This window comes from Syngnathoides biaculeatus, chromosome 14 (assembly GCF_019802595.1).
Source record: "Syngnathoides biaculeatus isolate LvHL_M chromosome 14, ASM1980259v1, whole genome shotgun sequence".
In the NCBI taxonomy this organism is placed as follows: Eukaryota; Metazoa; Chordata; class Actinopteri; order Syngnathiformes; family Syngnathidae; genus Syngnathoides; species Syngnathoides biaculeatus.
In genome coordinates this window covers 12,291,156-12,316,637 of record NC_084653.1, presented here as the reverse complement: position 1 = coordinate 12,316,637, position 25,482 = coordinate 12,291,156, and the positions used below count along the sequence as shown (strand labels likewise).

The following is a 25,482-nucleotide window of genomic DNA, read 5'->3' as shown; positions in this document are numbered from 1 at the left end:
GTCAAGGGCGTGCGGGTGGTGAGGCAGGGAAGAGGGGAGCGGTGGGTCGTTAATGGACGCTTGGTTGCATTGCACACAATCACCAAAATAGGACAGAAGCGACCGCCTGTGACGTCGCTGCCTGCTCTAAATTGAGCTCTCTTTTGCTTTTGTGTGTTTATGGAGAGGAGCAACCAGAGACGGCAGTCATCGAGGAGCATTCATGGACAAAAGAAAGGTGAGTGCGGGATTCATTTGTTGAATACAAGGGGCAATACCCATGAGTAATACTTGAGACCGAGGAGCGTTTATGTTGCCATAATGGTGGTGGTTCAGAGTTCCAATTTTGCTTTTTCTGTGTATTTTGCATATGCTGTTCTTCGCGATTCATATTCCTGCATATTACAGTATCATGCATGCTGAAGACTCTAAATTGTCATTTTTTTTCTCTGGGTACACAAGCGTCCTTCCACATTCTAAAAACATGTTAGGCTCATTGAAGACTCAAAATTGTTCGTAATTGTGAATGTGTGAATGGTTGTTAATGTCTTTGTGCCCTGGGATTAGCGATCCACCAGTTCCAGGTGTAAACCGCCTCCCGGCCAAAATTCAGATGGAGGAGATTTCAGATCACCTGTGACCCTTGTGAGGATATGCGCAAAAGAAAATGTGCTGTAGGTGATATCATTTCATGGACAGATTATTTTTTTTTTTTTGTCTGCAGATACAATGTCACACCAGGAGAACGAAGTTTACACCTATGACTTCTGTGACCCGGACCATCCAGCTGAGCTCCTGGATGCTCTCAGACATTTCTACCTGAATGGACTCTTTACCGACGTCACCTTGCAATGTGCCGATGACTCGGGTCAGGTGTTCCACTGCCACAAGGCACTACTGTCGGCAAGGAGCTCCTATTTCCAGATCATGTTCACAGCTGACATGAAGGAGAGGTCCAACAGTGTCATTGAGCTGGCCGGAGTGGATTGCGAGGTCCTGGCGGTTTTGGTCAACTACGTTTACACAGCTCAGGTGAGCATCACCGAGAAAAACGTGCAAAGCCTGCTGGAGGCCGCAGACCTGCTGCAGTTCGTGTCGGTCAAACAAGCGTGCGAAGGCTTCCTCGTTCGCCTCCTGGACGTGGACAACTGTCTTGGTATGCATGCGTTCGCTCAACTCCACTTGTGTCGTCGACTGGAGCGTGAGGCCAGTAGGGTGATGCTGAGCAGGTTCGCAGAGCTGATCCAGCAGGAGGAATTCCTCGAACTGGATCCTGATAGGATCCAGACACTTCTGGCTGCTCAGAAGCTCACCGTGCCGACGGATGAAATGTTGATCGATGCGGTGGCCAAATGGGTCATCCACGACCTGGAGAGCCGTGTTCATCACACTGTGGACCTGCTGGAGTCAATCCATCTGGACCTGGATGACAGTGATTTCAAGGCTACCTTAGAGCTGCAAAGGAAAAGCTTAGTGGGGGATGACGAGAGATTTAAATCAATGATCACGAGGGCTTCAAGACCCAAAAGTAAGTCGATAACCACTGGTGGGAAAACAAGCCTATACATTATTGGAGGATATTACTGGCACCCACTTTGTGAAGTTCACATATGGGAGCCCACAAGGGACACGTGGCTGCGAGGGAAAGACATGCCCGACCATGCGAGAGAAAGCTACAGCGTCACTTTACTCGGGGCGAATATTTATGTGACAGGGGGCTACAGGACCAACACAGTTGAGGCCCTTGATACTGTTTTTATTTATAACTGTGACTATGATGAGTGGACGGAGGGCTGCCCCATGATTACAGCCAGATACTACCATTGTTCTGTTGCTTTTCACGGCTGTATTTACGTCATCGGAGGCTACACGGGAGGAGCACCGGAGCAGGAGACAGAATATTATGATCCACTCAAGAAGAAGTGGTTCCCTGGAGCGAGAATGATCCAAGGTGTGCAAAAAAAAACAAACAAAAAAACATTTTTCCATATTATCATGTGGATGGTGGGAAAAATTTACCGATGAGCAAAGAAATTCTTACTTTATCGACATAATGTATTCAGTGTATCAGAAAATTTCCAGGACGAGTTTTACAAAAAATATTCCAAACCCAAAATAAGAGATTTCCCCTTCATTGGGGAGAGACAATTTACCAAAGCGTTTACAAAAAGATCCTGGGGTATTTAAGAGACGAGACTTATGGGAGGGTAACTTGCGGATGCCACACCATGATAATGTTCCTGCTTCCAATGCCCTGGGGTTTTGAGAGTTCTTGGCTGAGAAGAACATTGTCATGCTGGAGCAACCTCTACACACCTGACCGGGTTCCACGTGATCAAGGGGATCCATTTCAAAGACGTGGATGATATCAAGATGACCGTGAAGATGACACAGAAGAGCCAGGAAGAATCCTTCAAGGAGTATGTGAAGGGATGGCTGAGAGTGACGTTTAGTGTCTTCAAAGGGGAAGACTTGGTTTGGATTTTGTACTATATCAGTCCTAGAACTTTTCTGATCAACTTGTAAGATTTTAAAATATAAATTACAAGACTGCTGGATGGGGGCCCAGCTGGAAAGTGTTGGCCTCACAGTTCTGAGGACCCAGGTACGATCCCAGCCCTCCCTGTGTGAAGTTTGCATGTCTTCCCCGTGCTTCCTCTCACATCCCCAAAACATGCAATCGGAGACTCTAAATTGCCCCTAGGTGTGATTGCCCTGTGATTAGCTTGCAACCAGTTCAGGGTGTACCCTGCCTCCTGCCCGTTGACAGCTGGGATAGGCTCCAGCACTCCCGCGACCCTTATGAGCATAAGCAACTAAGAAAATGGATGGATGGATGGAATTACAAGACTAACGTATAAGGTAGCAAGTCCTTTTTGTGAAAATCCTGGTCACTGTGTGTATTGTGTACTTGTCACATGCAAGTTTCCCTCAAGTACACAGCTCAGTGAATGCTCTCTTACTTGACAAAGACAGCTGGTTTTCAAGTGGGACGCTTGCTGAAACACTACGCTTTACGCTAAGTTCACAACATAAAGCCTTATTTTGTAGGGTGAGTTTGGGAGCAATTAATCGCGAAAAAAGGATTACTGTACTACTGTACATTTGGAAATTCACTCCAAGCTTGCTCTCTACTACGGTGTCTACACTCCAGAACTGCATTCGGAAATTAAATCTGACGTTCTCACTGCGCTTCCTGAACGTTCAAGAGTGTTTTGAGTGAATTTCCGAACTTAACCTCAGAGGGTTGTTGGAGTGTGCCGTTCCATGAATCAGAGCAGCAAACCCTGTGAGTACTGAAGTGCACTACTGCTGTTCTGGCTGAGTAAACGGGCGTGCGGGGCAGCAGCCAGGACGAGATCTTTACTGGAAGAAGTTACATATTCAATATGGCGGAGCCACTGACGCATCACTGCCAATGGCGAAATGCTCAGTCGTAAATAAAAAAAGAAAATGGAGCATGTTTTGCCGCTCTGAACTCTGCACTCTCAGAGCTCAGTGATTCCCAATGTACACACGGTAGAGTACAGACCTTCAAGGCTGAATTGTAATATAATTATTTTAATCATGGCGGCATACAACAACATTGCGGTAATGATCCGTTTCTGCATTAGCAGAAGGCGCTCTGACGAGAATGAGGCAGTGGATTGTAATGAATGGCTTTTATTGTGAAGATAAACACACTGTTCTTAGAAGCCAGTTAAATCCTGCTGCATCATTAAACACAACACAAGTGAAAATGAAAGCCAAACGCAGTCACACAATATGCGGCACACAGAGGGTGAGACCTTGGGCTTGTAGGCTATAACAATTTGAAGACTCAAATGTACAACACAGACTAATTACTGTAGCAAACACTTCCGACTGTCCGTTATGGCCACCTTTTTAAGATTATTGTGAATCACTCCTATAATGCTGCAGAGTGGTGGGGGGTGGAGGGGGGCTTTATAATGTGCTATGAAGACAAATGAAGAAGACTTACACAGTTACTGTAAGTGACTCTGTTAACTGTAGTAAGATTGGAGTTTTTGTTTTTGCAAAGAAAGTAAGTAAGTAAGAAAGTATGCCTTTAAGCATTGCTATATTGTCTGTCTACATGTGTTGCTGCATTAAAATCTCCATTGCTTAATGGGTTCTACTATCAATACTATTTTGTGTTTTGCATTGTATGTTAGCAACGGAAGACAATGTTGCATGGTTGTTGTAAACACACATGATTTATTTTTTTGTTTTTATGTTTAGTTTGACAGCAAACCTCAGCAGGAGTCCCATTAAAGGTCTTGAAGCCTCTTGCTAAATATTTGTTCATGACCAAAAGGCAAAAAAACAAACAAAAAAAATCTGTAGAACGACAGCTCGTATCACGATAAGCTCATAAATTGGATCGTTTGTATCTCAAGGCACAAGTGTAAATCTGATAACACAAACTGTTTTAACAACTACAGGAAAGACAGAAAACCTCCTCCAATTCTGTAATAACCCATGGATGGATTTAGTGTCCTTAGACAATTTGATTAGTTTTTTTCCCCATGCATTTTGGAAGTGACATCTTCGTTTGTTATTTAAGGTGTAGGGAATGCCACTGCTGGTGTATTGGGAGACAAAATCTATGTGACCGGGGGCCACTATGGGTTCAGAGGCAGCTGTACCTATGAGAAAATCCAGGTCTACAGGCCGGACATCAGCGAGTGGAGCATCATTACCATAAGCCCTCATCCAGGTATAAGGAAATGAGACATTATGCAGTACCTTTTACATTGTGTTTCCTAATTTCTATTTTCCAAACTTCTCCCCCCAGAGTATGGCTTGTGTTCTGTGTCCCTTGAGAACAAACTCTATTTGGTGGGTGGACAGACGACTATTGCAGACTGCTACGACACACAGAGGGAGGAATGGAGCTCAATATCAGTCATGAAGGAGAGGAGGATGGAGTGCGCCGCTGCGGTCATAAACGGATGCATCTACGTCACAGGAGGCTACTCTTACTCCAAAGGGTCTTATCTGCAAAGCATTGAGAAGTACGACCCGCAACTGGACACTTGGGAGATTGTCGGGACGCTTCCCAGTCCATCCAGATCACACGGATGCGTCTGTGTGTACAGTGTTTAATGTGAAGATCTTTACATGCTGCTTTGACTTGTCATTTTGTGCCAAATATATTGAACAAACAGATGTTCCCATTGGAAACTATGCAATACTATTTAATGAAGCGACTTGTCGAGGACCTGATACTTAACTCTATTATATGCCTGTTAAAATGTGAGAATTGGTGTTTTTTTTATTAAGTACAATTATTACTGGCTGCATTGGATGTTCAATTCCTCATGAATTAACCTTCACGTATTGAAACAACAATAACCTTGATTGACTTCCTGGGGCTGTTACATTAGCCTGTGGAAATCCAACTGCTTTGCACTGAGCCATTGTAGTGTGTTTGTGGCGGTACTACTGATGATTTAATTAGTGACACATTTGTTTGCGCCAAATCATTTGTCCTTTCTAGAATAATGCCACTGAGTTACTTGAGTAATTAAATCACTCCACTACTGTCTTCAGTTTATCTGTGAATTACTTGAAAGGCTTCCTTGAAGGTGTTAAAGCAGGACGTTTGAATGGTTCCTTGTACATTTTTCCCTCCATTATTTGAGCTTCTTCTTCTTTTTCTTTCGGCTTGTCCCGTTAGGGGTTGCCACGGCGTGTCATCTTTTTCCATCCAAGCCGATCTCATGCATCCTCCTATCTAACACCCACTGTCCTCATGTCCTCCCTCACTACATCCATCAACCTTTGCTTTTGTCTTCCTCTCACTCTTTTGGCTAGCAGCTCCATCCTCAGCACCCTTCCACCAATATACTCACTCTCTCGCCTCTGAACATGTCCAAACCATCGAAGTCTCCTCTCTCTAACCTTGTCTCCAATACATCCAACTTTGGCTGTCCCTCTAATAAACTCATTTGTAATCCTATCCAACCTGTTCACACCAAGCGAGAACCTCAGCATCTTCATTTCTGCTACCTCAAGTTCTGCTTCCTGTTGTTTCTTCAGAGCCACTGCCTCTAATCCGTACATCATGGGCAGCCTCACCACTGTTTCATAAACTTTGGCCTTCATCCTAGCCGATACTCTTCTGTCACATAGAACACCAGACATCTTCCGCCAACTGTTCCACCCCGCTTGGACCCGTTTCTTCACTTACTTACCATACTCTCCATTGCTCCGTATTGTTGACCCCAAGTATTGAAGTTGTCCACCTTCGCTCTCTCTTCTCCCTAGAGCTTCACTCTTCCCCCTCCACCTCTCTCATTCATGCACATATATTCTGTTTTACTTCAGCTAATCTTCATTCCTTTCCTTTCCAGTGCGTAGCTCCATCTTTCTAACTGTTCTTCCGCCTGTTCTCTGCTTCCACTGCAGATAACGATATCCTCTGCGAACATCATGGTGCAAGGGGAATCCAGTTTAACCTTGCCTGTCAGCCTATCCATTATTACCACAAACAGGAAGGGGCTCAGTGCGGATCGCTGATGTAGTCCCACCTCCACCTTAAATTCTTCTGACGCATCTACAGCACATCTCACCGCTGTTCTGCTGCTCTCGTACATGTTCTGTACTATTATAACATATTTCTCTACCACACCAGACTTCCGCATGCAGTACCACAGTTCCTCTCTTGGAGCTCTGTCATAGACTTTCTCTTGGTCTACAAAGATACAATGTAGCTCCTTCGGACCATCTCTGTACATATTCCACGAGCATCCTCATGGCAAATAGTGCATCTGTGGTACTCTTTCTAGGCATGAAACCATACTGTTGCTTGGATATACTTAATTCTGTCCTGAGGCTAGCCTCCACTACTCTTTCCCATAACTTCATTGTGTGGATCATCATCTTTATTTCTCTGTAGTTTCCACTGTTCTGAACATCACCTTTGTTCTTAAAAATGGGGACTAGCACACTTTTCCTCCATTCTTCTGGCATCTTCTCTCCCGCTAGTGTTCAATTGAATAAGTTGGTCAAAAACTCCACAGCCACCTCATCAAATTGCTTCCATTGTTTGAAAAGCGTGTGGGGTGTGGCTGGTAATCTTAAATCAGACCTTGGTAAAGTATGTCTCAGTGGCCCATTTAATTCTTCAATCCAGCCCACCCACATTACAACCCTAATGAGTGTTATGATATTGCTATTTTCGAGAAGTACTATAGCTACCGGGACAATACTTGCTCTTGAGTTTCACATGTGGCTTATTTCTTTATTCCTCACTCCAGCAGAAGTCCCTAAATCACCTCTGGTTACAGTTTTCGTTTGTCAAAGGACCTTCAAGATCAAAATTCAAACGACAACTGTAGCCAAAATATTACCGTAAGTGTTATAAGTGTTATAAAATACAGATGGACAAATTCACTTGAGGTACGTATGGCACAGCTTTAAAGCATTGGCATTCTGAGGGCCCGGGTTCAATCCTGGGACCACCTGTGTGGAGTTTGCATATTCTCACTGTGCCCGGTTTCCTCCCACAACCCCAAAAACATGCAACATTAATTTCACACTCTAAATTGCACCTAGAAGTGATTGTGAGTGGGACTGTGTCTGTTTACATGTGCCTTGTAATTGGCTGGCAACCAGTTCAGGGTGTACCCTGCCTCCTGCCCGTTGACAGCTGGGCTAGGCACTAGCACTCCCGTGACCCTTGTGAGGATAAGCGGCTCAGAAAATGGATGGAAATTCACTTGAAATTCTAAAATAACTCGTTTTATATATAAACATTGAAACGCTTTCCAAAATTAGTTTTTTTTAAATAATCGGCTGAATAATTCGTGATTTTAAATAACTGTATTTAAAAATGAGAATGAGCTCATATTTTATAAGGTTACTTATTCGTCTGATTTGCCATTGAACAAATGTTTGAGTTGTAGTGACTACACAACGCTGTGGTGCGTCAATATGTTACTTTGCCTGCAAACTAAAACAGTGTGATGGCAGCGACACCTATCAGAATTTGGAAGAAATTACATTCTTTAAGAATACTGTGAGGCGATAGCTTTCGGTCCTCCCGACTTTCCGTAGCACGCAGTCCCACATGTGAAAACTGGTGCCAAAGTGAGATCCTTTGGTCTGAACAACTCAACTTTCTACCGGCTCTATCAAACTGTTTCGTAAGTACTGTACACAGGAACGCTTCACTGTAATATGGAATATTATTAGTTTAATTTTAATGTCCTATGTCTTGGTGGAAGATTTACGTTATTGATTTAAACACGACGTCCTTGTTCGGCATTTTTGAGCAGCACGCTGTCTCTGGAGTCACATAGTTAAACCGGTAAGATATGTCCAAATGTTATAAAACTACATGAATAATACGACGAATTCATATCAAGGTGTCAATATGAACGTACGTGGTTAATCTAAGTGGAAGCGTTTGTCTATATAGGAGCACGCTTTGTGGCCGGTATGCCAAGTGCGACATGTTAGCTTGCGAGCACATTAGCTATCGTGTTAACTGCAGCAGCATTGTAGTTAAAAAAAAGAATTCACTCCATTGCATTTGAACCAATAACCTGCTGTTGAATTTTATTTGTTATAGAGTCTTTCTAAACGAGTTGCCATAAAGTATTATTAATTCAGGGCATTTTAATTAAGGTAGCCTTGCAAATAGACAAAAAAAAAGACATTTAAAAAAAAAAAAGTACTAACATATTTAAGAAAATCCATGATCCTTACCTTTTGAAGCATTGCAATATCTAATTATTTCTTATTATATATATTATATTATCTTATATCTTCTGATTTTAGACCAGGGTAGGGACAACTTACAGTGGAGAATTTAAACATAGTTTTAACAACACTGACGCTAATTACACATACCTACCATATGCACAAGCACCTCTAAAAGGCATTTTTTTAAATCACAAACTACAGATTCATTGTTGATTAGAAACAAATTCAACCAAACTCGATTGAAAATAATTTAAAATGTTGGATGAGAAACTTATCCAAGGATTCAGAGTTGAGCCACTGGTCCTCCATATTGAGAGAAGCAAGATGAGGTGGCTCGGGTATCTTATTGGGATTCGTCCCTGGGAAGGTGCTCCAGGCATCTCTGAACTGCAGGTCTTTTAATATCTATGTATTTCTACTTGGAACAAATTTTACACGCATGATTTTTCGTGCTCGACTGCAGATTTGAAATGGCGCGCGGGTGCATACGCTTGAGGGTGTATCCCAACAGGAGTGCAAAGCAGAAGAAAATGGTAGGTTCGCTGATCAAGGATTTAATAACTTAATTGCAAGAGGTAAAAACAGTTTGAATGCCTGCTAGTTTTGATTTGCATTGATCGGTAGCGCCTACCCGATGGAAGGAGTTGGAAGAGCGGGTGGCCAGGATGTGATGGCTCCGAAAGGATCCTGCCAGCTCTGGACCTTGTTAGATTGGCGTGTAAGTCTTCAAGGGTGGTTAGTGTGGTGCAAACAATCCTTTCAGCAGTTTTGATTGTTGCAGTCAGGGTTTTTCCTTTTTTGTGACAGCCCCAAACCACACCGTGATCGAGGTACACAGTACTGATTGGATGACCACTGTGTAGAACTGTCTCAGCAGCTCTTGTGACAGGTTGTGCTTCTTCAGAAGCCGCAAGAAGTAGATCCTTTGCTGGGCTTTTTTTGAGGATGGAGTTGATTTTCGTCTCCCACTTTAGGTCCTGTGAGACTATAATTCCTAAGAACTTGAAGGTCTCGATGGTTGACACATGACAGTTGGACAGCGTGAGGGGCAGCTCTTGGGAAGGATGCCTCCTAAAGTCCACAATCATTTCTACAGTCTTTAGAGTGTTCAACGCGAGGTTGTGTTGGCCACACCAAAGCTCCACTCTCACCACTCCCTGTCGATACGCAGACTCGTCGCCATCTTTGAAGAGCCCGTTGACTGGTGTCAATTGCCAATTTCAAGAGTTTGACAGCCAGGTGCCTTGAGAATCATTCGTTTGTATAAACTGAGAAAAGCAAAGGGGAGAAGACACAACCTTGGGGTGCCCCTGTACTGATAGTTTGCGTGAATGAGGTGGTGTCCCCCAGCTTCACTTGGTGTGTCCTGTCCGTCAGGAAGTTGTAGATCCACTGGCAGATGGCAGGCAAGACGTTGGAAACTTTCAACCTGAGCCACAAATATTTAGGCAAGGTTGCCTTGCCTTATCTATACTGTTCGACATGACAAGACTGTGAGACCTAGGAGTGTCACACACATGCAGGGCTGTCAGATTTATGTAATGCATCACAATCATATCAGAGGGATTGAGAGGCCCAAAGCTCAGGTAGAGAGGAACATCTATTGTATACAGTATATATTTTTTTTGATCCAACGTAATTTATTGGAAATATGTTGTGGACCCCAGTTTGAGAACTACTACCCTATGATGGCTGGATGATTTGTATGTTACATTTAAGAACAGACCAAAATTCCATATTAATTATATTTTTTGTACACAGAACAGCCATGTCTGAAGAAATGTCTCCAGTTGAACTGAAAGTGGCTCAACAAATTGAGGTAATTTATTATAATGACATTCATTTACAACCAGTATGGGTGTGTTTTTTTTAAAAAAAACTATATTCCGGTCAGAAATATTTTTTATAATAACTTTGTTTAATGTATTCTTGGTTGTAGTACTACTTTGGGGATCACAATCTTCTAAAAGACCGGTTTCTCAAAGAACAACTTCAGCTTGACGATGGCTGGGTTACGTTGGAGACGATGCTTAAATTTAACAGGTTTGTCTCTTTGTCTTTCAAAACCACTAGTCAAGTGTGTGAGGTTAGATAACTAATCTGTGCATCCAACAAAACTCAAAATACAACTTCTGCTTAATAATTGGCTTTGACATGAAAGAGGCTTTGCAGGAGTGGGTGGGTGACGTAGATATTTCAGCTTGAAAGTGGTTGCGGATGTTTTGCCAGCCTGTGGTTGGTGGTGGTGTAAATTATGAACTTAATTAGGAATTAAAAAAAATATACACACCACAAATATTTATTTAGTTGTGTAATGTCATACTTGATGATGGAAACTATCAAAATACGTCCACCGTCTTGAAAGTTTCATCCCACTTCACATTGTGTACATGTAGTGGATTCAATGATTTTCATTCATGATAGAGGGTTAAAAATAGAGAGTGTGACATATATTTTATTTTACCCCAAGACACTACTGGAGATGATCATATTGATTATGACAATAAACCCCATAGCTGCCCAACAAGATGGCTGACATAAAATACATCATCTCGAAGTGACAGCTGTTTTTGTAATGCAGAATTCCAGCCTAGATGGCGCCTGAAAGTATGCAAACGGCCTTTAAAACCGTAGGTTTTACATTACATCTCTAAGAGTGAACCTACGGAGATTTTCTACTGAGCTGAACAAAATCTTTTGATTCAGGTCAACAGTCAAGCACAGCAATGTTCAGTTGTTAATTTTTGTTGACAGTTGAACAACTTTTGGTCCAGTCGTGTTGAATTCTGAACATTCTCTTTACAGATTGAAGTCCCTAACCTGTGATGCCAATGTCATCATTTCCGCTCTCCAGAAATCAACAAGAGGCCTTTTAGAAATTAGTGAGGACAAGACTAAAATCAGGAGGTCTCCGGAAAAACCTTTGCCTGAACTGAACGATGAGTACAAAGATGCTGTCAAACACAAATCTGTCTACATGGTAAGTTAATGAAAATGACAGTCAACTAATCAGTAGTTTAATTGCTACTACAAAACAGATAAAACGAGTCTTAGTTGTTGTTCTTCAGAGACTGCATCTCAAGTTTATATTACATGAAACTATGCATTTGTGGTTCCCCCCTGCATATGTCTGTACAGTTTTGGACAGTATACATTTGCATGCAATAAATGTATATGTCAAGTACTTAGAATTGACCCTTCCGTACAGGGCACTTAACCACGCCTCCTGAAGTGACGTGACGTCACGCCACGTGCGCTGACGTCAGACAAACAATTAGCAAAAATATCGGCGCAGCAAGAAAAGACTAGAGCAAAACTGTCCGATTTACCGGCTGTTTTCTCACTCACATTCTTAGCTAACAGTGAAATATCGTTGAAAAGCAGACAGCAGCGCTTCAAGTATTTCAGCGAGCGGTATTTCAATGGTATTTACATGCGCATCGACGGAGAAACCATTGATATTAGTGCGATATCTTTCCGGAGTCAGAGGAAGACCGAGAAGCCACATAATATAATATATTATACCCCAAAAACAAATTCGTCATTGACAGTTTCCTATTTTCGGGTTACCTATCACACTTGTGTGCAGAATCTGTATGTGTATCTGTATAGCCGTTTGTGAACCACCGTATGAAGGAAAAGAAGGTGGTGAGGCTTGATTTACGAGTTGTTTCTCTCGTTTTCTTTGTGTAACGTCACACGCTCCCCTCAATAATTATTCTTGAATTAGTGCCGAACCTACGTAAGTCCCGACCGAGTACGACAATCACTACTTTAGTGTCCTCAAACACCCTTCCTTCAGTCTTGGTGTCTCGGTGCACGTCGAAGGCTTTTAGGACTGCTAGTCCGGTTTAGCTTAGCTCATTAGCCGCGAACAAAGGGACACGTTTGTGCAGTCAGATCATCGCAAAATATCGCTCAACACAGATCAGGTGTGTCAATCATTCACACGTAGCTATGTTATGCAAGCGAAGAACTGCTAATTCATTTATATGAGACATGTATTGAAAATCAAATATAGGGCTTACCTTCGTGCAAACACATCTGTTCCGGTTGATGGATTCAGTTGATCATGCGGTCTTCCACAAAGTTTGATCCATCGAAGACATTTTTCGTACTGCGTCTTCGGTTTTGGAAAGGGTACGAATTGAACTCCACCAACTAGCCTTTCAGGATACCTGTCATCACTATTATAAAGTCCGTGACTACACCTCTTAACCATATCCATCGTTAAAGAACCCAAATACGCGATAAAACGCCAACAGAAGCTATACTGGACTATCCAGCGTTGTCTGAGATTTGAGTCTGAGATTATGCAGATCTCTGGCCTCTGATTGGTCAGTGAAGCGGATTGCGCAACTTCTACGGAGGGGTCAATTGAGCTTGTGGGTAACTTATGGTATTATATTTCCATCTTTGCACCCATTTCTGTCATCATCTTTCCTATCCCAGAGTACCTTCTCGCAGTCTTTTACATCACACGATAATTTCTCATTTGTTCCTCTAGAAAGGTTTTCCTTTGGAAACCTCCCTGGATGAGATCCAGGAGTGGTTGAATGAAAAAGGCAATGTCGAAAACATTCAAATGAGGAGAAACATGGAGAGGCAGTTCAAGGTAATAAAAGTTCATTTGTGTTTGGAATAGATCATCCAATTTAGTGAAAAGAGGTATGAACTAGATTTTTGTTGTTTTTTGGACAGGGATCAGTGTTTGTCTGCTTTGATACAGAGTCGTCGTCCAAGCAGTTCCTTGAACGTTCAGATATCAAGTCATTCAAAGACAATGATTTGCTTGTTTTATCAAGGTATGTATTAGCACACTAATGGGTGTAGGTTTATTCTTCATTAGGTTTGTTTTTTAATTATGAATCACATTTAGTTTTGGATTATTGTAATTTCTTTTTTTTTATTAGGTTTGTACTTGTATTTTTTTTTTTTTTTTTTTTTTTTTTTTTTTTCAAAAAACTGTCTGGGCAACAATCATTAATAATAATCATTGTGCACGTGCTGATGTAGCTATAATATAATCTCGGGACAGGCCACAGGCAACATGTATTTTTGTAGTTCTATTAAAAAATGAATACATTCACAACAGAGTAAATTTAGATTGTATGATGTATTTTGATGATTTTAGCATAAAGCACAGCTAATGAAAACCCACATTTTACCATCTCTAAGACAGGAACGTTACATAAGAAGCAGTCAAAGAAATTTTAATATGGAAGTGGCCTTGCAAAAAATGTTTTCTTGTGGAATGAATCTGGATAATTTATGAGTTTCACTTTTGGAAATGCAATGCTTTAATACAATGAATTCTCCAATGGGATTTGAATTAATTGAGAGGACTCTGTATTTGAACAATGTTGCTTTTAGTAATAATGAAATTAGTTTTTGGGAGTAAATACTGTAAGACAATCAGATTCCACTTTTATACATTTTATTCACTCATGTTTTGTTAAACTTCCGGAAGTCGTAAACGAAGTATTCCATTGTATAGATTCGACAATCGATTAATCACCAAATAATGATCAAATTATTTGACAGATAATCACGTAAATCAAAATAGTGAACAAAAGACATGAGCAAACATCTGCTTTGTCTTTGGAAAACAAAGAACATTTCATCACGACAAACCAGTAACTGAATCATAATTTGTTTGCATTTTATGATCTCTCAAGATGAAATCTTATTTTTTGAATAAAGGAATGGCAATTGAATTATTTTTTTAAAGCCAATTCATTGAAAAAAACCCAATTGATTGATCATGTGATTATCAAAATAATAGATTGTTGCAGTCCTTCAATATTACAATCAATCAATACTTCAATATTTAAACCTGAGAGTAGAAGGCAGCAAATGGTCTATTCAAAGCCTAATATAATAATGTAATGCAATTGCAGACAATTTTCTTGGTAGATACTGTAAGGCAAACAAACCTTTTAGTGTTGGGTATCAAAGTGTCAAAGAATTATTTCACTTTACTATTTGTGGAAATGTGGCACTCAAAAAGTGGAGTTAATATTTTGTACTGACAAAATTGATCTAAAATTGGAGATGTGTTTTTTTAATGGCAATAAAATGTTATGGACCTTGGTTGTATAGCGGAATTTGAAGTAAAATGTTATGTGCTTACAGGGAAGATTACCATGCAAAGAAAGCACAGGAAAGAAAACAACACAAAGCAGAGACAAAAGCAAAGGTTAAACAGTGAGTACACAACTTTTTTTTTCTCAAGGGGGGGAAAAAGGTTATAAACTAGCATCCTCCAACAAATCTCCCACAGGGATAAAGAACAGCAGCAGAAACATGTGGAAGAAAAAGATATGGTATGATGCCTCGATCCTCTTTACAAGCTCAGTTGTTGGGAGGATTGCACGTGCGAATGACTCCTTCGGCTGTTGCAGGATCAGCTGTTGGAAGAACACTCGGGGGCGTTGTTAAAGTTCTCCGGAGAGCTGGAAGATGTTTCCAGAGAGGACTTTCATGACGTGTTCTCAGGGCATGGACGAATCAAGTGGGTTGATTTTACAAGAGGGGCCAAGGAGGTAAGTCCAGTCTTCCTCGACAAGGATCTTATTTCAAGTAGGGTTGAAACTATCTACCAATTCAAATAGTTGAAGTCAAATTACAAAAAAACTTCAAGTAAAGTCTCTGCCTCAAAGCCTCACTGTGTTCATTTTTCCTAATGAACTAATGTTACAGCAGACTTACATACCACTCTGTAGAAATAAGTTGCACTTTCAATCACTATGGAAACTAAGCCCCCACCCCACCTCCTCAAAAAAATGTAAAAAACACATTCACACACAAGTTGCTACAGCTACATTTGATGGCCAGCCACTCGAGTGTTCATGCTTTCCAATTGTTGGCCAGTGAACAGCTAGCAGCTTACCTTAGTTTACACACATCTGAACAGAAAATTATACTCTCATTTGTTGAATCCCACATGATTCACCAGGCCAGGCCCCACCTTTTATAGCCACATGCACTCAGTCATGGATGTAAGTAAAACATATCTGGTGACCCCAAGTGGATAAGTGGTAATAGATGCAGTAATTGGTAGAATAATTAAATCTGAGAATGTTCAAGAGCAGCAGCCCAATAGTGGGGCTAATCAGACATGTTTTTACTTTCACCAAGGGCACCCTTCTCTTCGATGGAAACGCAAAAGAGGCATTTGAGAAGGCAAAAGAGGCAAATGACGGGGAGCTTAAAGTCAAGAATAATAATGTTACATGGAAGCTGCTTGAAGGAGAAGAGGAGAAAGAGGTCCTGAAGAAGATCATTGAAGCCCAACAAGACTCTCTCAGCCGGAGCAAAGGAAGAGGTAAACATTTTAAGTCAAAGCAGCCAATCAAACTGATCATTTCTTTAATTACATGATTGTGTCTGTCCTAAAGGAGGCAGAGGGAAATCCGCTGGGAGAGGAAGAGGAGGTCGCAAAGGAAAAGGAGGCAGAGATCAAGGCAGAACTCAATACCAGGGCAAGAAGACGAAATTTGATAGTGATGATGAGGACGATGGTAATTTAATTATTTCAAGGCTTGGTCATATTTATATGTAATAAGATTTTACAACAATGTTAATTAATTCTGCTTTTCGTCCAGCACCCGTGGCCCCAAAGAGGGAACTTGAAGAACCCGATGGACCTGCAGCAAAGGTGGCCAAAACTGAAAATGGATCTTAATAAGGCCACACACTGATATATATTTTTTTTTAACAAAACATTTATTATGTACAGAGGCAAACAAGTCCATTCCAATCAAACCCTTCAGGCTTTGGAGAACCGTAGAAAGTCCACCTGAATGTCAACCTAGAGAACAATTTGCAAAGCTTGGTGTCAGTTTTCTGCTTTTCAAGTCCATGAATGCACCTAGATTTCTCTTTAGACGATTTTGACTTTTTATTATGTATAACTTTCTGATCTCAGATTATAATTTAATTTGAACAGAACATTTGCGTTAGTTCTGTCAGACTCCTTGTGACAAGATTCTGCCACTATTTTTTTCTTGTAGATTCCCTACATTATGAAAAAAAGCTTTGCTGTTTTTTACGTTTTCATTATATATTGCAAACAAACCATGTATAAGTTAGCAGTTTTAATGTGCCTATTCAGGAGCTCTCCAGATGAGGAAAAGAGTGTGAAGGGCATTAAAACTTACCGATTTCTTTTTGTGAAACTTGTAAGAAGCTGGCAAGTCGTATCTTAGTTCTGTTTACACACACAAAAAGCCAACTTTTCTCATTTCAAATGTTCTGATGTGCTTATAATGTATTACCTGCAATGACTTCCATCTTCACTCCCCAGTCATTGGCCTTCTTTTGTATGTGCTGGAATGGGAAAAAGAATATAAATCTGTCAGACACACATTGTTGGTGATTTATTACCCACAAAATGAATAGTTAGCAGGGGCAACTATAATTAACCAGCAGAATAAGTTGGGACAAAACAAGATGCCTACAAAACTGAACTCAAACGAAAAATTAATGCATTCATTAGACAAAACACGCAACAGTACAACTTTATTTTAACTGTGGGCACGTGAAGCCCATTGTGACTAAGGGCTATGCAAATAAACTTGACTTTGACTTAAAATAGTGTTTTTACATTTCAAGTACAACTACACTCCATGCATCACTATGCTTTCACAAGAGCTTAAGAATTGAACTGTAACAATGCATGACGATTATATCAAAGACTTATAGTGGTTATGTCTCTGCTGTACATTTTATAAAAGTATGCCTTTAAAATTGTGACACTTGTATATTAGATAGCGGTAACTTTCTGCACATTTGACTTACCTCTCGTGTTGCTGTTTTATGGAGTGAATACACAGCGGTATTTGCCATTGTTATAGCAGCTCTTAAAAACGTCATGTCCATTCCTGAAGGAAAAAAGTCCTATGAATATTCTAGCATTTTAATGCACGACTACATTCAGTTAAAATATATGAATTACTTACTCACCCTGGTTATGTTTTGTTCCAAAAGGGGGATTCATGATGACTGTGTCAAAGCAGTTGCTTAATTTTTCATCCTTCAATGAACACAAATCATACTGGACCAGATCAACGTTGGAAAGCTCAAATTCATCTGCATTTCTTCTAAAAATGTCCAACGCGTCGTTGTCGATGTCGAAACCGACGCATAACCTTTACAAAACATAGTGAAGATGTACATATAACTATTTTAATAAAAATATGACAAAAGAAGTGAAGCTCACCCTGCTTCAAGCATCGCCGCACCGATGCTGAGAACACCGCACCCACATCCAAGGTCTGCCACGAGTTTAGCCTCAATATCATCAAACGTGTTGTGTATCGTGTAAAGCATGCATGCTGTGGAAATAAAAGTAAACCTGATTCATTATAAGCAAAGTAAACAAACGCCCCGGTGAGCCTACTAAATTTCTCTCCTCACCAGCAATATGTGCACTCGTTGGATATTGCTCCAAAAGAATTTTGGGCTTTTCAAAGGTATCAACTTGTTGTAGACAACTTTCCAATTCTTTAAGTTTCATTGTGTGCAACTATAACTCATCCACAGAGAAAAAAAAAAAGCATAGTGATCTCTTCCAAGTAAGTTTTAATATGGACTTAAACAACTTCCGGATTGGTGTATCAGCTAAAACATACTGGTATGGAACAAATGCACAAGATAAAGGGTCCGCTCTTGTACATACTACTGGTTGCCACAGTTAAACTTTGCTACTTTACTGATTACTTGATTTCAAAGGTGACTAATTTAGAAAAAAGTAACTTTTTAGTTACTTTCGGCAGCTGCCAAGTGCCAGGAATATCACTTACACATAGTATTTTAAAAATGTTACTGTATGTATTGCTTGGTAATGTACGCCACACAAGTTACAGAATCTCATCATGAAAAAAATAGGAGTGTAGTTTTACCCATAGTAAATTGTCAACTTAGAATAGACAAGACATAATAGCAAAATAGCCACCAAAATTTAAACAAGCAATTTTTTTTATCAGCACACTTCTCTTGAAAAATTCGATAGATAGACAGACAGATGGACAGATAGAAAGAGAAAGAAAGAAAGAAAGAAAGAAAGAAAGAAAGAAAGAAAGAAAGAAAGAAAGAAGCAACCCTCCCAATGGACCTTTCCGACTGGCGATCTTGACCTCCGCCCTCTTAGCAACAGTTGCCATGTCCCACAAGCTTTACTGCTCCCATCCAAGATGGCGACAGAAGAGAATAGGTTTGAAGTCGATTCTCTTTTGCGTATTCCAGATAATATTGCGGTATGTTTTTGCCAAATGTGTCAGACTTGTCCAAGAGAGTTATACAGAAAGGTCTCAACTATTTCACGCAAGGATATGTACACGGAATTAAGATTTTGGACAGAGCAGGACACAGTGTCCAAGTTAGAGTGAAATGTTCCCGATCGATGCAAAAAAGTTTGACGCCTCACAAACTTCATATTGAAATCCAACAGGATAAAAACGTGGAATCGTACTGCACATGTAAAGCAGGGTGGGTACTTTGTACTTACAGGCGCAGATGTTTAAAATGATAATAAAGTTTAAAGCTTTGAAATTGCTTTCTTTTTTTTATAATGGCATGATCGCAGCCTTGCAATTTCCGCACAATACCTGCTCTTCCTGAATCATGTCTTTGCATAAATGTATACAGTTGTGGTGTTTACATAATTCACCCGCGGGACCTCGAGTTGGGGTGCGGGGTTCCGCACGGACTGTTTTTGTTGTTGCGCTTCTGGAGGAAAGGTTAACAGAGTTCCCGCCGTTATGCGAGTAGTGTTTTGATGTCGAACAATAAAGCAAGTTCTGTTCCTGTGTCTGACACTCCGCCTCCGACTCCTTTTCTCCGGCGCTACACTGGTGACCCCGACGTCAGTCCCGGCGTTTTCGAGACTGAAACGAACATGGCAACCGCCATCCTCAAATTGCCGGAGTTTTGGGAGACGTCCGCGGCAGCGTGGTTCGCACAGACTGAGGCTCAGTTCGCCCTCCGCGGGATCTCAGTTGATTCCACGCGTTACTACCACGTTGTCTCAGCACTCGGGAGCTCAACGGCGGCCAGAGCAGTGAACTTCATCACCTCTCCCCCGGCCCGAGATAAGTATGCTGGGATCAAGGCTCACCTTCTCAAGGTTTTTGAGCTTTCACGGCCGGAACGTGCCCGACGTCTGTTGGCTATTAATGGACTGGGGGACAGCAAACCTTCCGAACTCATGGAAATGATGCTAAACCTGCTGGGCACGGAAGAGCCCAATTTCATTTTCATGGAACTGTTTCTCAGGCAAATGCCACCGCATGTTCAGACGGCGCTTGCGAACAGTACTGTCACTGAGCCCCGGGCCCTGGCCGAGGAGGCCGACCGTTTCTTCCTGGCAACCCAGCGCTTCTACCCTGAGACGCTGGCCGCGACGCGCAGTTACTCACCTTCGGGCGCGGGGGTGGCATCCAGCAGGGGCCCCTTCGGCACCGACGGCCGTGCTGGCACAGGCTTGTGCTACTTCCATGCCCGTTTCGGTGCGAAAGCGAAGAGGTGCCGCGGCCCTTGCAACTACGACGCGTCGGGAAACCCCAAAGCCCACGCTTCGCAGCGGCCGTGAGCGTGGGCGCGAAGAGCCGGCTGCTGTTCGTCAAGGACAACCTTTCCGGGCGCAAATTCCTTTGTGACACCGGCGCCCAGAGGAGCGTCCTGACGGCCACTGCGGAGGACGCCGCTGGCGGGACTCATGGGCCACCCCTACTGTCCGCTAATGGCTCCCCTATCCGCTCTTATGGCATGAGGACTGTGGACTTGTGTTTCGGGAGTCAGCGCTTCACATGGGACTTTGTCACTGTGGATGTCTCATTCCCTCTCCTCGGCGCTGATTTTTTTTGTGCCCACGGGCTGCTGGTGGATGTTAAGAGGGGCCGTCTGGTGGATGCACTGACTTTTTCCACGGTCGCCTGCGTCCGCAATGAGGCGACTTATGGTGGTCTCTCCAGTTCGCTATCGGATGGCACCAAGTACCAACTCCTCCTTGGTGAGTTCCCTGCCTTGACACGGCCCACTTTCTCCTCTGCCACGACTAAACATGGGGTCGAGCACCACATTGAGACCAAGGGCCCCCCGATCCACGCGAGGGCCCGACGGCTTGATCCCGAGAAGCTAGCAGTCGCTAAGTCCGAGTTTGCCAACATGGAGCGTCTGGGCATCGTCCGCCGCTCGGATAGCCCGTGGGCCTCGCCACTACACATCGTCCCTAAACCGAGTGGTGGGTGGCGACCGTGTGGTGACTACCGCCGCCTTAACGACGCCACTACGCCCGACCGCTACCCTGTTCCACACATTCAGGACTTCTCAGCCCACCTGGCAGGCAAAATCTTGTTCTCCAAGGTCGACCTGGTGCGCGGGTATCACCAGGTTCCCGTGCACCCCTCAGACGTTCCCAAGACAGCTGTAATCACTCCGTTTGGACTGTTCGAGTTTCTGAGGATGCCGTTTGGTCTTAAAAACGCGGCACAATCTTTCCAGCGTTTAATGGATTCTGTGCTCAGGGACTTGCCATTTGTGTTCGTCTATTTGGATGACATCCTCGTCGCCAGCTCCTCGGAGGATGAACATCTGATGCACCTCCGCGACCTCTTCGCAAGACTTGAGCAGCATGGCCTGATCATCAACCCGGCGAAGTGTGTTTTCGGGGTGCCCTGTATCCAGTTCCTCGGGCACCTCATAGACAAGAACGGCGCCGCCCCCCTTCCGGCAAAGGTGGAGGCCGTCTCCGCTTTTCCCCGACCTCGCTCGGCTCGGAGCCTCCGGGAGTTCCTGGGGATGGTGACTTTCTACCACCGGTTCATCCGCCGGGCGGCCCACATCATGCGCCCGCTCTATGAGGCTCTTAAAGACAAGGCCCCCAACCGGGACGTTGAATGGACGGCCGAGAGGATGGAAGCCTTCGAGGCTACGAAGGCCGCACTGAGTCGTGCCGCTATGCTGGCTCACCCGACCCACGGGGCCCCTGTCGCTCTCACTACCGATGCATCAGACTACGCTGTTGGAGCCGTATTCGAACAGTGGGTCGGCGGCGCCTGGCAACCGCTTGCCTTTTTCAGCCGTCAGCTGGTCCCCAGGGAGCGCAAATACAGCACGTTCGATAGAGAGCTCCTCGGCCTCTGGCTGGCGATCCGCCACTTCCGCTCCCTATTGGAAGGCCGTGAGTTCACGGCATATGTGGACCATAAACCCCTCACTTTCGCCATGTCCAAGGTGGCCGAGCCGTGGTCCGCCCGCCAGCAACGCCAACTGTCGTTCATCTCTGAGTACACTACGGACATCCAACACATCGCCGGCAAATCCAATGTGGTTGCGGACTCCCTCTCCAGGGCGATCATCGGCACTGTGCATCTGGGTCTCGACTACTCCCGCATGAGCGCAGACCAGGCCTCGGACCACGGGGTGCAGGCCCTCAAGACTTCGGACACGGGTTTGCGCCTGGAGGAAGTCGCGGTTGGTGACTCGGGCGTCAGGTTGCTGTGCGACCTCTCGGCTGACCAGCCTCGGCCGCTGGTCCCTGCAAACTGGCGAAGAGCTGTTTTCGAGGCGGTCCACAACCTCTCCCACCCCGGAAGGAAACCGTCCGTGAGGCTGGTGGCCCAGAAGTTCGTGTGGCGCGGTCTCAAGAAAGATGTGCAGGCCTGGGTCGACTCGTGCGTGGCCTGTCAGCGGGCTAAAGTGCATCGCCACACAAAAGCCCCCTTGGAGCCCTTCGCTGTCCCCGAGAGGAGGTTTGACCACGTCAACGTCGACTTGGTAGGTCCACTTCCTCCCTCGCACGGATTCACCTACTTGCTCACCATGGTGGACAGGACGACCCGCTGGCCCGAAGCCGTTCCCCTCTCCTCGACAACGTCGTCAGACGTGGCCCGGGCGTTCATCGGCACGTGGGTTGCACGCTTCGGGACACCGTGCGACCTTTCTTCAGATCGTGGCCCTCAGTTTACCTCTGAACTCTGGAACGCAGTCGCTGAGAGTTTGGGGGTCAAGCAGCACCGCAGTACCGCCTATCACCCCCAGGCGAACGGTCTTTGCGAGCGGTTCCACCGCTCCATGAAAGCAGCCCTGCGTGCTGGCTTGACGGACGGCAACTGGTTGGATAAGCTCCCGTGGGTCATGCTCGGCCTCAGGTGCGCCCCCAAGGAGGACCTGTTGTCCTCATCCGCTGAACTCGTCTACGGCCAGCCACTGCGGGTCCCCGGCGAATTCATCCCGGACGCCACAGCGCCCTGGTCCGCAGCCAGGCAACGGTCCTCCCTGCTGGAGGCCCCAAAAGGGTTCGCGCCGGTTCCCACGTCGCAACATGGCACCCCAGCTGCCCGGCTGCCCCGTCACCTGCGCTCTGCGGATTTTGTGTTTGTTCGTCATGACGCCCACCGTGGACCTCTCCGCCCCCCATACGACGGGCCGTTCAGGGTCCTGGAGCACGGGGATAAGAGCCTGCTCGTGGACATTGGCGGCAGACCCGAGACTGTTTCCGTGGACAGGGTCAAACCCGCGCACCTGGACATTGCCCAGCCTTTGGGGTTGGCCCTCCCCCCGCGCCGGGGTCGTCCCCCTTTGCCCTGTGCCCCTGCGCCCGCCGGGGTACCCTTGACCCCGCCTGAGCCCTTGTCCCGTGACTCAATGGACAGTGCGGCCCCGCCCCCCTCGGCCCCTACAATGCACACCCGCCGGGGTCGGGTCATCATCCCTCCACGGCACAAGGATTTTGACTATGGGTGAATTCTGGGGGGGCTTGTGTGGTGTTTACATAATTCACCCGCGGGACCTCGAGTTGGGGTGCGGGGTTCCGCACGGACTGTTTTTGTTGTTGCGCTTCTGGAGGAAAGGTTAACAGAGTTCCCGCCGTTATGCGAGTAGTGTTTTGATGTCGAACAATAAAGCAAGTTCTGTTCCTGTGTCCGACACTCCGCCTCCGACTCCTTTTCTCCGGCGCTACACAGTGTAGTCTCTAAAGACTCCATCCATCCATCCATCCATCCATCCATCCATCCATCCATCCATCCATCCATCCATCCATTCCATCCATCCATCCATCCATCCATCCATCTTCTTAGCTGCCTATCTTCAAAAGAGTCGCAGGGAGTGCTGGAGCCTATCACAGCTATCAATGGGCAGGAGGCATGGTACACCCTGAACTGGTTGCTAGCCAATCGTAGGGCACATCGAAACAAACAGCTGCACTCACATTCACACCCAAGGCCAATTAAGAGTGTCCAAGTAATGTTGCATGTTTTTGGGATGTGGGAGGAAACTGGAGTGCGTGGAGAAAACCCATCCAGGCATGGGGAGCATGCAAACTCCACACAGGCAGGTCCGGATTGAACATAGGACCTCAGATGTGTGAGACTAACGCTTTCAAGCGTACCCACTGTGCCGCCTCTAAATTTAAAAAAAAAGTACATTAAAAAATACTATATGGTGGTCGCCAAACACTTGCAACTATTTAAATTTTTAAGTTCCCAAAAACCAACAACAAATGCATTGGACCGTACAGAACCATTATTTGCTGTATTCACTCATACTGTAACTTGAAGTGGACTGATACATCCAAGTTTGGGCACTCACAATTTAAGAACTGCATGACAAAGCATACTTATGAACAAAACTCTAATTTGTGGCATGTAAAATAACTAAACTGACTAGTACAAAAATTTGTGCATTAGATAATTTATGATGTCATTAGATCACATAAAGTGTTACTGGCATCACTGATTGGAACACATGATAACAGATGATGTCACAACCACCATGAAATATAAATGCCCCACTTAAAACTTTGAGTTGATTGACATTTTAAATGACAGCAATTAAACCAGTTAAGAGATTTATTTACTGTATATTTGCTATTGTATTTAAAGTACCAGTAAGACTGCAAAAAAAAAAAAAGGTTTCAGGGCAAAGTCACTGATGTTGTAAATGTATATACACCTGACTTTGGTGTGGGCAGCGTGGGATCGATTCCCATTCAGTGATTGTGTCGATATCTGCCCTGTGGCTGTCTGCCTTTCGTCCGAAGCTTGCTGAGATAGGCTCTGGCTCTGCTGTGACCCTTGTGAGGATAAGCAACTTGGATAATGGACGGTTGGCTTTCAGGGCATTGCTTCAATACAAATGTAAATATACTGTACAAATATAAAACATTTAGATTATGTCTGCATATTTGCAGATTATTTGTTAAACTGAATAATGATGAACTAAGGTTTTTGCAAAAGTGATCTGAAGTGTATTTAATATGAGATGAGACATTCTTTGTCGAGAATTTCCTTGTAATTGTGATCGATTATTAAGAAGGTGAGCAGATTATTTTAAATTGACACTGCAATAAATACACAAATAATAATTGGTTGTGTGTCAGTTTTGGGGTCCGGAGCATGTCAGAAAATAGAGAAATTCTGATTATGCTTTTCTAATGTAAAAGTAACAGAGTGAATACTTCCTCCTTCGTGTATTTGAACTATTTTTTTTAGATGTCTAAGTGATTAATTATTTGATTAAACAACCATAATATTACTGTTCATTAATTTGATCATTGGTTAATTGTTGATCATTGCCCCCTCCATAATTGACCTAATTATTTGTCCATTTTTGGGCTGAAACATTTTCTTTAGAAATGATGGAAATACTATCGTACATGCGACGTTATTACGCAGAGAATGGATGGAATGATTATATATCATAATATTCTGCATCCCCCCCACGACCCCAAAATTTTGAAATGTTTCAAGGGTTGCTGCCTAGTAGCAATACCACAAACACACG

The 25,482-nt window shown here is 43.8% G+C and overlaps 3 protein-coding genes across 5 annotated transcripts; 2 read left to right on the top strand and 1 right to left on the bottom strand.

Moving 5' to 3' along the window:
• The first annotated feature begins 64 nt into the window (after positions 1 to 64).
• klhl23 (kelch-like family member 23) lies at positions 65 to 5,509 on the top strand. Its single transcript, XM_061841597.1, has 4 exons — positions 65 to 217; positions 704 to 1,930; positions 4,547 to 4,699; positions 4,778 to 5,509. The coding sequence occupies exons 1-4, from the start codon at positions 160 to 162 to the stop codon at positions 5,086 to 5,088; spliced, it is 1,749 nt and encodes a 582-aa protein (XP_061697581.1). The 5' UTR covers positions 65 to 159; the 3' UTR covers positions 5,089 to 5,509.
• A 2,481-nt stretch (positions 5,510 to 7,990) lies between these two features.
• ssb (small RNA binding exonuclease protection factor La) lies at positions 7,991 to 17,062 on the top strand. 2 transcript variants are annotated; one of them, XM_061842129.1, is made up of 13 exons: positions 8,090 to 8,132; positions 8,214 to 8,296; positions 10,456 to 10,513; positions 10,634 to 10,737; positions 11,500 to 11,674; positions 13,202 to 13,309; positions 13,396 to 13,499; positions 14,830 to 14,901; positions 14,978 to 15,020; positions 15,099 to 15,239; positions 15,835 to 16,021; positions 16,095 to 16,217; positions 16,302 to 17,062. In XM_061842129.1, the coding sequence occupies exons 3-13, from the start codon at positions 10,463 to 10,465 to the stop codon at positions 16,379 to 16,381; spliced, it is 1,188 nt and encodes a 395-aa protein (XP_061698113.1). In that variant the 5' UTR covers positions 8,090 to 8,132; positions 8,214 to 8,296; positions 10,456 to 10,462; the 3' UTR covers positions 16,382 to 17,062. The 2 variants fall into 2 exon arrangements, with proteins under 2 accessions (XP_061698112.1, XP_061698113.1); XM_061842128.1 differs by lacking the exon at positions 8,214 to 8,296 and having other exon boundaries at positions 7,991 to 8,132.
• On the bottom strand, positions 16,428 to 18,340 carry mettl5 (methyltransferase 5, N6-adenosine). Of its 2 annotated transcripts, XM_061842131.1 has the most exons (7): positions 18,115 to 18,340; positions 17,918 to 18,032; positions 17,662 to 17,846; positions 17,497 to 17,579; positions 16,974 to 17,025; positions 16,857 to 16,906; positions 16,428 to 16,507 (listed from the first exon to the last, which is right to left on the bottom strand). In XM_061842131.1, exons 1-7 carry the CDS (start codon positions 18,212 to 18,214, stop codon positions 16,466 to 16,468), a joined length of 627 nt encoding a protein of 208 aa, XP_061698115.1. In that variant the 5' UTR covers positions 18,215 to 18,340; the 3' UTR covers positions 16,428 to 16,465. The 2 variants fall into 2 exon arrangements, with proteins under 2 accessions (XP_061698115.1, XP_061698114.1); XM_061842130.1 differs by lacking the exon at positions 16,428 to 16,507 and having other exon boundaries at positions 16,803 to 16,906; positions 18,115 to 18,339.
• Between the last annotated feature and the right edge of the window lie 7,142 nt (positions 18,341 to 25,482).

Coding starts and splice junctions, on each gene's coding strand:
- klhl23 (XM_061841597.1), top strand. CDS start 160: ATGGAGAGGAGCAACCAGAGACGGCAGTCATCGAGGAGCATTCATGGA. Junction 1,931..4,546: donor TGGAGCGAGAATGATCCAAG/GTGTGCAAAAAA, acceptor TTGTTATTTAAG/GTGTAGGGAATGCCACTGCT. Junction 4,700..4,777: donor TACCATAAGCCCTCATCCAG/GTATAAGGAAAT, acceptor TTCTCCCCCCAG/AGTATGGCTTGTGTTCTGTG.
- ssb (XM_061842128.1), top strand. CDS start 10,463: ATGTCTGAAGAAATGTCTCCAGTTGAACTGAAAGTGGCTCAACAAATT. Junction 15,240..15,834: donor TTACAAGAGGGGCCAAGGAG/GTAAGTCCAGTC, acceptor ACTTTCACCAAG/GGCACCCTTCTCTTCGATGG. Junction 16,022..16,094: donor CAGCCGGAGCAAAGGAAGAG/GTAAACATTTTA, acceptor TCTGTCCTAAAG/GAGGCAGAGGGAAATCCGCT.
- mettl5 (XM_061842130.1), bottom strand. CDS start 18,214: ATGAAACTTAAAGAATTGGAAAGTTGTCTACAACAAGTTGATACCTTT. Junction 18,033..18,114: donor AACGAGTGCACATATTGCTG/GTGAGGAGAGAA, acceptor TTATTTCCACAG/CATGCATGCTTTACACGATA. Junction 17,847..17,917: donor GCGGCGATGCTTGAAGCAGG/GTGAGCTTCACT, acceptor TGTTTTGTAAAG/GTTATGCGTCGGTTTCGACA.